We start from the raw sequence: 10,442 nt of genomic DNA, 5'->3' as shown, positions 1-10,442 counted from the left end.
CAAAAACTTGATCTTAACCCAATGTTCAGAACACCACCTGGATGTTGAAGTTATTTCTCCAGATTTAGTACTCTTCTGAATCAGGAAAGAAGTTCTGGAAGTTCTGGATAGGCTGCACATAATAGAAAAAACCACCATACCTGTGAAAATAGTTTTCCTTCTCTGCCACTCATCTGTTGTTATTGCTACCCAAACAAGAAGAGTATTACCCACAATGTGCAGTGAAAATGTAGGATTTTTTTATTAAGACAGAAGCACTGATTTATTGTACACAAAAACAATTTGAACATATTTTTGTGTGAAACAGATTAGCCAAAAGCTAAATAAAAAGGTCAGCACAGAAACAAGCATTTAAGAATGAAGTCAGTTATCCCTTGCATGATGGATGCAATGTAGTAAACATAAACAGATTTGCTTTCAAAGGTTACATATAACACTCTTGACCAGGAAATGCATGTAACTTTACAAATACCATTAATAACTTACCAAACTGCAAATAAAATGCAATAGAATAAATAATTTGCTGTTAGATTTTAACTTCATTCGGTTTTAGTTCGACATGTTCCTAATATTAGTATGCCTATTATTCTCTATGGTTTCTTTAATTTATTGCAATATAACCTGGTTGAAAACGTGACTCTTCTTTAAAAAAAAACTGAACATTGAATTAGTTTATTATTGCACTGACTACAATCCAGTAGTAATTTGGTTCTCAGTAAATATTACGTTAAAAAAGGTAAACATTCAGAGTATGTGGCTAGCATGAGCAAGCGGAAAAAGGAAAACAAAAAAAAAGTCTAAATTGTATACATTCCACTTAAACACCAGAAAACACCACTCAACTTGGAATTCAATTTTTAAGTGTGCAAAACATTATGGTTCTATATAAAAATATGTGCATTATGAAGACATAATTAAATTATTTGTCACTAATACATAATTATTTGTATATACATTGCAAACATTACATCACTGTATAGTTCTCATCTTTTCTGCACTTCTGCATACTGTGGCTTTGCACAATAAAGTGCCTGTACACATAAATCTGACTCAAATCAATGTGATTGAGCTATGGGAAGCTAATCAAGTTCCATTCAAAAAATGTTTGCATATCCCATTTTTTTTGCATCCCTTTACAAACTCCTTGAAGCAATGACAAGGGATCAAACAACGAGTATCATTAGGCAGAGTAATAGTCTTCATTTTACAGTGATTGATTGGTGTGAATTAAGTCTTTTCACCATCCCCCCAACCCCAGAAAGTTTATCCACCCCAGCTATACCACAAGATCATCAGTGTCTTCTCGTGTGCTAGCCATCCGGATAAGCCCCCGCTTCCTAAGAGGCGTATTGGTAACATTGAGTATCTCTTTACTGCTTTCAGACCTGTGAATGTCAGGGTTTTCACTTGGCGCTTTTAAATGGTCTATTTTCTTCCGTTCAGAGGCCAGTAATTCTACTCTCGAATCTGCAGAGACACTAGAAGAAGGGGTTGAATGATTGCTGTCAGAAAACAGGTCAGATAAACTGCTAAACGAACTCACATCTGAGTGGTCGAATGATAAGTCTGGAATAGTAAGATGCTTGCTTTGACAGGCCGGAGGAATTCGTTGATCTGTTTTCGAGTTCTGATTCCCAGGTTGCAAGTCTACAAGTTCTAAAGAATCTCTATGAGCCATAGATTCAAAGGACAGTGTGCGCTTGCGTAGATGCATCCTGGCTTCAGATGCTGCAGTATGAGAAGCAGGCCCACTTTCGCTCTCTTTGGGAGGCTCAACTGAGATACAGGGCGGACTCATTTTTTTCTTTCTTCGAGCTGCAAGAATATATTCAGAATCTGACTGAACATGGACCGAAGGCTCTCGCTTTTCTTCACTAGAAAATGACCCTTCAAACTGCAAGCTTGCATCTTCATCGTCAATTGATGGGCATATTTCAATTGAATGTCTCCTTGGGTCACCTGCCCAAGAAGGCTTTGCCAATAATCCCTGCGCATCAACACTGTAAAACTTCTTTAAGTCTTTCTCCCTGCCAATGCCAGCCAAACTTACTGTACTGTTAGAGTTCTTTAAAGCCACAACCAATGTATTAGGAGAGAGGAAAGGTGATAACGATAGGCTTCTTGCTTCAGACTGTCTCCTCCAGTTTCTCATTGAATTGTTGATGTAGCACACTTCTTCATCAGCTGGGTCCACAGAGTTGAAGAAGGAGCTCACTGGACTGTTGCTGCCACTGCTGTGACTGGGTGAGCGGCTTGGGATACTGCGCTGGCTGTAGACCTGCTTGTGCGTATGGACACTTGATTGCTTGCTGCGTTGAGTCAACAGTGGCGAAGGCTGAGGGGTGACCTTTGGAGACAATGGTGTGGGATGCATTAATGGTGGAACCAAGATGTGATGAGGTGAAACTTTTGGTTGCAGGCTGTCATTGGACATCTTCAGGCTGTTCTTAGACTCCAAATTCATAACATCCACTGAGTCATTTCTCACAGACTCCTGGAATATAAGCAATCACAAAATATCAGAGCAAATTCTCACTGATAATGTTTCATTATAAATATTTTGTGAAACTTTTCTGCTGCAGCACCAGCACAGCATGAATCAAATGAGTCTCTCTTGCCTTGTATTCTTAATTTTACAAACTTTCTCACACCATCAGCCCCCCGCCTCCTCCCCCTGTCACCAGTTCTCAATATCCCTCCTGTCGTGGTATGGAAAGAAGAAAATACATTTCACATAGTGCCTTTCATGTCCTCAGGATGTTCCAAAGTGTTTTACATTCAATTATTTTTTAAATTCATTTGCAGGATGTGAGTATTAGTAACAAAGGTGTCATTTATTGTCCATTCCTAGTTACTCAAATGTAGTTTTATACAACTCAGTGGATTTAGAGGTGTCTTCACAGGGCAGTTAAGAGTCAACCATGTAGTTGTGAGCTTGAGGATAGGCTGGATAAGGACAGCAAGTTCCACTCCCTAGCGGGCTTTAGTGAACCAATCGGGTTAAGATAATCAACAGCGTCATTGTCAATTCCACAGATACCAATTTTTCTGAAATTTCCATATTTTTTAAAACTGCATTGAAATTCTCAAACTGCCATTATGGGATTTGAACTCATGTTCAGTCCAGCGCTTACAATTACTACACTACTGCATCCATACTTTTTGAAGTGTAGTCATTCTTACTTGGATAACAAATGAGATCATGCCCAGTTAATCTGAAAATTTTCTCGTCGGTAGAGGAATAAATGTTGACTAGGACACTCGGAGAACATTCCTGCTCTTCCTGAAATATTGGAAAAACCTTTTACATCTACCTGAACAGCTCTAAGGGCTTCAGTTTAACATCACACCCAGAAGGTAGTGCAGGACTCCCTCAACATTGCACTCAAGTGTTGGCCTAAGTTATGTGCTCAAGTCCCTTGTATTGTGTTTAAACTTAATGGCCCAGATTTTGCAATCAACAGTGAATGAATGGCAGCAGCCATTCATTACTTTCACACTCATCCAGACATTGAGGTTTTGAACTGGAACTTCCTGGGATTAGAAAGCAATTTTGGCACGGGACCCTCTCCAGAAGATCTGGGATCTGTGTGAACAGGACATGCAACTGATCTTTCCTTAACCAATCAGATTTTAAAATCCTACTGAGGTGCACAGGATCTCAAGCAGAAGTGTCAATTAGCATAGTCCATTCAATGCCAAATCATGTACAGAAAGTGGGATAAAGAGAGGGAAAGAAAGATGGAATCAAGAGATAAAAAGAGACAAACAAGAAGTAAAAAAAGTTTATTTGAATTTAAATAAAATATTTCAACAATCTGAAGGGATGGAATTCCAGGCAGGATTTTCTGGCACCGACACCAGTGGCCATTGGCTTGGGGGGTATGGGAAAATTTAGGAGAGCAGTTAAAAGTCAAATTTTTCCGTCCCACCAACGATAATGCCTGCTGCTGGTGAGACTGGAAAATCCCTCCTACCGACTTATAGAAGTTAATTCCCAGTGCCAGTGAGGTTGTTTGCCAGTCATTAAGACTTATCACACTGTTAAAAAGAATGGACAAGCATCACACAAGTTTTTTTTTTATTCATTCATGGTTATGTGGGCGTCACTGGCGAGGCCACCATTTATTGCCCATCCCCTAATTGCCCTTGAGAAGGTGGTGATGAGCTGCCTCCTTGAACTGCTGCAGTCCATGTGGTGCAAGTACAGCCACAGTGTTGTTAGGGAGGGAGTTCTAGGATTTTGACCAAGTGACAGTGAAGGAATGGCAATATATTTCCAAGTCAGGATGGTGAGTGACTTGGAGGGAAATTTCCAGGTGGTGCTGTTCCTTTGTGTCTGCTGCCCTAGTCCTTCCGGACATAGCAATCATGAGTTTGGAAGATGCTGTCAACGAAGCCTTGGTGAGCTCCTGCAGTGCATCTTGTAGATGGTACACACTGCTGCTACTGTGCATCAGTGGTGGAGGGGGTGAATGTTTGTGGGTGGGGTGTCAATCAGGTGGGATGCTTTGTCCTGGATGGTGTCAAGCTTCTTGAGTGTTGTGGGAGCTGCACTAGTACAGGCAAGTGGAAAGTATTCCATTACACTCCTAACTAGTGCTTTGTAGATTGTGGACAGGCTTTGGGGAATCAGGTGTTGATTTACTCACCGCAGGATTCCTAGCCTCTGACCTGCTCTTGTAGCCACAGTATTTGTGTGGACAGTTCAGTTTCTGGTCAATGGTAACCCCTAGGATGTTGATAGTGGAGTTTCAGCTATGGTAATGCCATTGAACATCAAGGGTGATGGTTAGATTTTCTCATGTCGGAGATGGTTATTGCCTTGTACTTGTGTAGCACGAATGTTACTTGTCACTTATCAGCCCAAGCCTGGTTTATTGTCCAAGTCTTGCTGCATTTGGACATGGGCTGTTTCAGTATCTGAAGAGTCATGAATAGTGCTGAACATTGTGCAATCATCAGGGAACATCCCCACTTCTGACCTTATGATGAAAGGAAGGTCATTGATGAAGCAGTTGAAGATGTTTGGGCCCAGAACACTGCCCTGAGGAACTCCTGCAGTGATGTCCTGGAACGGAGATGATTGACCTCCAACAACCGCACCATCTTTGCTTGTGCCAGGTATGGCTCTAACCAGCAGGGATTTTTCCCCCGATTCCCATTGACTGCAGTTTTGTGAGGGCTCCTTGATGCCACACTCGGTCAAATGCTGCCTTGATGTCAAGGGCAATCACTCTCACCTCACCTTGGGAGTTCAGCTCTTTCATCCATTTGAACCAAGGCTGTAATGAGGTCAGGAGCTGAGTGACCCTGGTGGAACCCAAACTGAGTACCAGTGAGCAGGTTATTGCTAAGCAAGTGCCGCTTGATAGCACCGTTCATTTTATTGATAATTGAGAGTAGACTGATGGGGCGATAATTGGCATGTTTGGATTAGGCCTGCTTTGTGTGTTCAGGACATACTTGGGCAATTTTTCACATTGCCGAGTAGATGCCAGTGTTGTAGCTGTACTGGAACAGCTTGTCTAGGGGTTTGGCTAGTTCTCGAGTACAAGCCTTCAGAGAAAGACACAGTGAAAATCCAGCCCTCTGTGCCCAATTAAGGGACCCGGCATCATAAGTGTGGGCCTGCTAAAAGCCAATCCCCCACCCTTCTCTCTGAACCCCCTGCCTCCACTTCCTTGACCCCCTCTGACCACCCCCCCCCTCCCCCCTACCCCCAATTACCTTATTCCAGGGACCCAAAAATGATCCCTGGTCAAACCCATACAGCACCATCAGCAGCAGCCACCATTCCCAGTAGTGCTGCTAGCAATGGAGAACTGCCGGCCTCTGACTGGCCAGCAGCTCTCGGTGTGCAGGGTTTCTGCCCACGGGTGGGGAACCTAAAACATGGCAGCTAGAAACATAGGGCTAGAAACATGGTGACATTGTGTTCACTTTAAAGCTGTATAAGGTCCAATATGGCAGGTTGTGTGTGCCAGCAGGTTCTGTGCATGAAACAGGCATTAGTCCCAACCTTTCCTGATGCCTCTTTTACCAAAATGAAAAGAAAATTGGCGCACAGTTTAATTGAACTGCCGCTGTACTTTCAGCCAGTTTTGGGTAACTGTCAATGACCACAAATTGGAAGCAAATGCTGTTGATTTCTGTTCCAAGTTGAGCCAACATGCTTTGATGCAAAACGTGAATACTTTTTAAACAAAATCGATCAATACCTGTCTACGTAGCAGCCTGTTAATACTGGGTGATCTCGGTGGTCTCTGTGGTGGAGGGATTTTGGGGAGGGTGATGTGGCTGGTCGAAGCAAAGTTATGAATTACCTCAGTGGGAACTCCAAGGTATGTAGAAACTTCAACAGGCTGAGACTGGACTGAAGTCACAGACCCTAAATAGAAAATCCCGAGTAAAAACAAAACCCTGAATAAAAAAAACTTGAAACCAAAGACATTTTTCAAATAACAGATTCTTTTAATTTTTTCCTGCAATTCCTCCCCTTCAGGGAAGCATAAAACGTACTGATTACAATTGGAATCTCTAATTTGTGATCGTATATTTTTAGCTCATTTATGAATGACCATATTGAGTTATCCAATTAGCCTATGCTTCCAAAATTAACAGAGTCAAGACAGGCTCCAGAAAGATTGATTGCAGGTGTTGAGATTGGTATCTCAATATTTGACACAAGCTATTGCCCAACAACCCCATTGGTGGCATAGTGGGGCCTGGGGTTTATCACAAGTTCCAGGTCTGAGGCCTCAAGTTGGGTTCAGGTGTACCAGTGGTGCAGGCAAGCCTGAGGTAGGAGGGCAGGCAGGGTGGCAGGGGTGTTGGCGGTGTCAAAGCTGGGGTAAATTGTTGTGCTGAACTTGTGAAAATTGGGGGTTGGAGAGGAAAAAACTTTCTTTTTTTTAGTACTTTAAACTGGCTTCCAGACACAAGGCCTTGGGGATAGCCTCAGGGGAGGGCACCACCTGTCCCCATCCCATGTCAGTCCAGCTTACAGTTGCACCCTCAAACCATCGAAGACTTGTTTCTGGAGGGTCCCCCTCCTGCTCCTACAATCTATGGCAGGAGCAATGGTGGGGTTCAGCAGCAGCAGTAGTCCCGGTATGACCCCGCAGATTTTCTAAATTGTGCACTTCAGCCTGGCTCACAGGACTGACTTTCTGGTCAATTAAAAAAATAGCAATGAATTTTCAAATCATTTTAGATTAACTGATTGAAAACTTTTCTCATTCCCTTTTTAAAGTAAATACTTGTCAGTGACATACCCTGATGGGGGTCCACTTCATGCAGCGGAAAATGAGCTTGGGCTGATCTAACTGGGCGAAACATGTAGCTGTCGTTAGGTAAGGAATGCATTCGAGACACAGAAACTTTCCGAACAGTAAGAAAATTCTCTGTTCGATTTTCTCCTACCATTTTGTTGTATCGAGGATCTTCCTGTTTAAAAATAACCAGAGAGGACTGTAAATTATTCATGTTGTGCAATATTACGCTAGCATTATGCAGCATCAGTGCATTCATAACTATACATAACAATAAGCCAGTAGGGAACCACTGCCTTCAACGTGCCTGCGACTGGTTGCTAATAGAATGCAGAGAATTGCATAGGGCACCAACAGAGCTAAGGTGTGGAACTGCCTTATTTTCTTGATTACTCAAAAGTCTTTAGTAGCAATTAATTGATCATAATGCTGCTGTCATTAACAGCTCAGGCATTCTACAACTGTGAGCTTAAAGAGAGAAACCTACCAAGTACAGGTTTAGTAGCATTTAGCCCGTAAAATCACTTATACATTGATGTGCAGGGAGACCAGTCAGCTTCTGAGATGTGGACGCTTTTGTGGACTGACAACTACTGTGAACCTAGCTGATATAGCCTAAACAGACCATACTTAAGAATTTGTGATAGCTGTCAGAGAAGGAAGCACTGATCCCATTATTCTGGCCAGGATTCCGAATCTAGATTCCCAATGTGATATAGCAACATTCCAAGCTTCTGTGCCTCAGAGTCCCTGACAAAGAGCACAGGGCATGTTTCTTCTCATTGCACCTGGATCACAAAGAAAAATTGGGTGGGGAAGTTGTCATGCCAGCAATGGAGCCCACCTTGATGCACGGAGTTAAGCTGCTCCAATGTGACCAAGCATAACAGAAAATTTTGCCTTCACTTTTTTAATGCTGTAAATGTCAAAATACTCCAGTCATTAAAGCCACAAATAGTTTAAGAATGTCACTGGGTGATTTTACTCCAAATGTAAAGTTCTGCAATCTTCGTTCACTTCCTCAGTTTGCATTTGATGTTGCACTAACTTTGGCACAGCCAAGGTTTGAAAATAAATCTCTCACTAGGGTATTTACACTTCATTTCGATCCTCTGGAGGTGAAATTAGTCCACCCCCGTGGCGTAAAACGGGCTCGCTGTGAAGGGTAGCCTGTTTTAGACCAAATCTCCATTTCCTTTCCACGGATTTACCAAATCCAACCATTGCAATAGACATCTGGTATTGCAAGTACAATCGTCATACTTCACCGACTTTCTTGCAATTGGCATTAATATAGACTAAGAATTAAGTTTGGGGGATTCACTGTTCTTTAGAACTGCTATGACAAGTTTATAATTAAAAATAAATCCAGGAGAGCTGATTACAATAATTTATCCTCTTGCCATATTTAAATGTTGTACAAAGTGCATCTTAAATAACAGTCACACTTCACACTGCCAGGCATAATCACCAAAGTATACACATATTACTTAAAATATCTTCAACAAAAGGCAACAGAGATTTTCAAAACTGTATACTGTCCACCCACCCTGCCATGACCATCAACAGAGCCAGATGAAGACTTTCAGCAAGTAAAGGAATGCAACACATCACAACATTTACAAAACAGTAAAGCCACATTAATCTAGCACTTCATGTTGATGAATTGAGATAGTGTCATGATCCCAGCTGATGTTATGACTGTACAAGTCAGATCCCAGGGTGGAACCTGGCTTGATAGACCCTAACTTTTATTTTTTGTTTACAAGCGTGGAGGGCAGCTACTGAACAGAGCCATGGGAGTCTGATGAACTTTTAACAAAAGAATAAAACATCATTAAACAAGAAAAGATTAACCATATTACACTACTCCATCACTCCAACGATACCTTTATCTTTACAAATATAGAATATTTATATTAATAGAAATAAAATTCCTAAAGATAACACAAGTTACAAAATCTATTGTTTACTCTAATGTTCACAGTACGTTTACAGTGCATGTAAACTAATAGACACACTGTGGTCAGAATACCACATTCCAAAATCAAGTTTCTATAGATATCTCATCAAACCCCTCCAGACACTTGACACACCGCGAGCCAACCAGTCTCACTGAAACCCTATCTTACAACGGCTTCCAATCTTCCAGAACAGGTGGCAGCACGGCCTTCCCAGGTTTCCAGCACTCGGAGGACTACTGGAGGACATAAATATGCTGAGTTTGAGTCATATGACAAGCCTCTGGATTCAGTCATACCTCAGTTGATGGAGCTGCAAAGGCAAGCTTGGGAACATCAGGAGGGATGTCTGTTGCACTCCTCAGATTTTAAGACACGATGGAGGAGTCCATCTATAGTGTCAGCATGCCAACGCACCGAGGTCAACACAGGTAGGGTGGCGGCCGCCATGGAGACCTTGGTCCAGGACATTGGTCCTGCACTGATGCATGGGATGAACTCTATCGCTGACCCCATAGGTGGCATCCCATTGGTCTGTACGTGAGAAGGGTACAGGGCAAGTCGATCTCATTCCAGCTTCCCCTTCTCTTCAAGGAGTCAGCCTGGGGCCCTCGGGCACCCATAGGGAGGAGGATCAGCAGGTGCACACCCCAGTGCCATCCACCCAGGTGACTCCGGGAGCGTCCGGCCCATCTGACTCCCCTCTTCTTGTGACCCCAGCAGCTCCAGCTCCACAGGCCGTGGAGAGTGCCAAATCCTGCAGCAGGTGGTATTTGTGACCGACCTGTTCCCTGGGCATGCACAGTCTTTGGTGACACTGCCTCTTGGTAATCTGCATGAATGACAAGTGCCATCTGTAGACCCTGGTTCTAGCTAGGCGCCAACCCGCGATGGCTCGCAGTGGCTTTTCAGCATTGTGTGCAGTAGCCCCAGTTGCCCCTTCTTCTTGAGGGTGCTGTTCTTCCCACTGCCCAGCCAGGTGCCTTCATCACTCTTCTCCTTCATTTCCGCTCCCTGTAAGCCATGAGACATACAGCTAGGTCACCAGGCTCCATGCTCCTGATGTACTCCTCCTGCAGCATGAAAGACAGAGAGATGAGTGGGTTAACATTGGTGTCCTAGGAACCTCTCATAATTACTTGTGTGACTCCGGCTCCATCTCAAGGCCCCTCAAGACCATGCTGGAGACTGCTGGCCACCACTTGGA

At 43.1% G+C, this 10,442-nt stretch overlaps 1 protein-coding gene across 1 annotated transcript in view; it reads right to left on the bottom strand.

Moving 5' to 3' along the window:
• Positions 1–2,448: 2,448 nt before the first annotated feature.
• Positions 2,449–10,442, bottom strand: part of LOC121287977 (voltage-dependent T-type calcium channel subunit alpha-1H-like) — a 617,188-nt gene continuing 609,194 nt past the window's right edge. The window contains exons 32-33 of the mRNA XM_041206154.1: positions 7,278–7,449; positions 2,449–2,494 (exon numbers count right to left, since the gene is read on the bottom strand). Of these exons, the coding sequence (XP_041062088.1) occupies positions 2,478–2,494; positions 7,278–7,449 (189 nt within the window). The 3' untranslated portion in view covers positions 2,449–2,477. The remainder of the gene's footprint in view (positions 2,495–7,277; positions 7,450–10,442) is intronic.

The sequence above is a fragment of the Carcharodon carcharias genome, chromosome 15 (genome assembly GCF_017639515.1).
Source record: "Carcharodon carcharias isolate sCarCar2 chromosome 15, sCarCar2.pri, whole genome shotgun sequence".
In the NCBI taxonomy this organism is placed as follows: Eukaryota; Metazoa; Chordata; class Chondrichthyes; order Lamniformes; family Lamnidae; genus Carcharodon; species Carcharodon carcharias.
The sequence above is the reverse complement of the archived record's forward strand: the minus strand, read 5'-3'. Positions and strand labels throughout refer to the sequence as shown.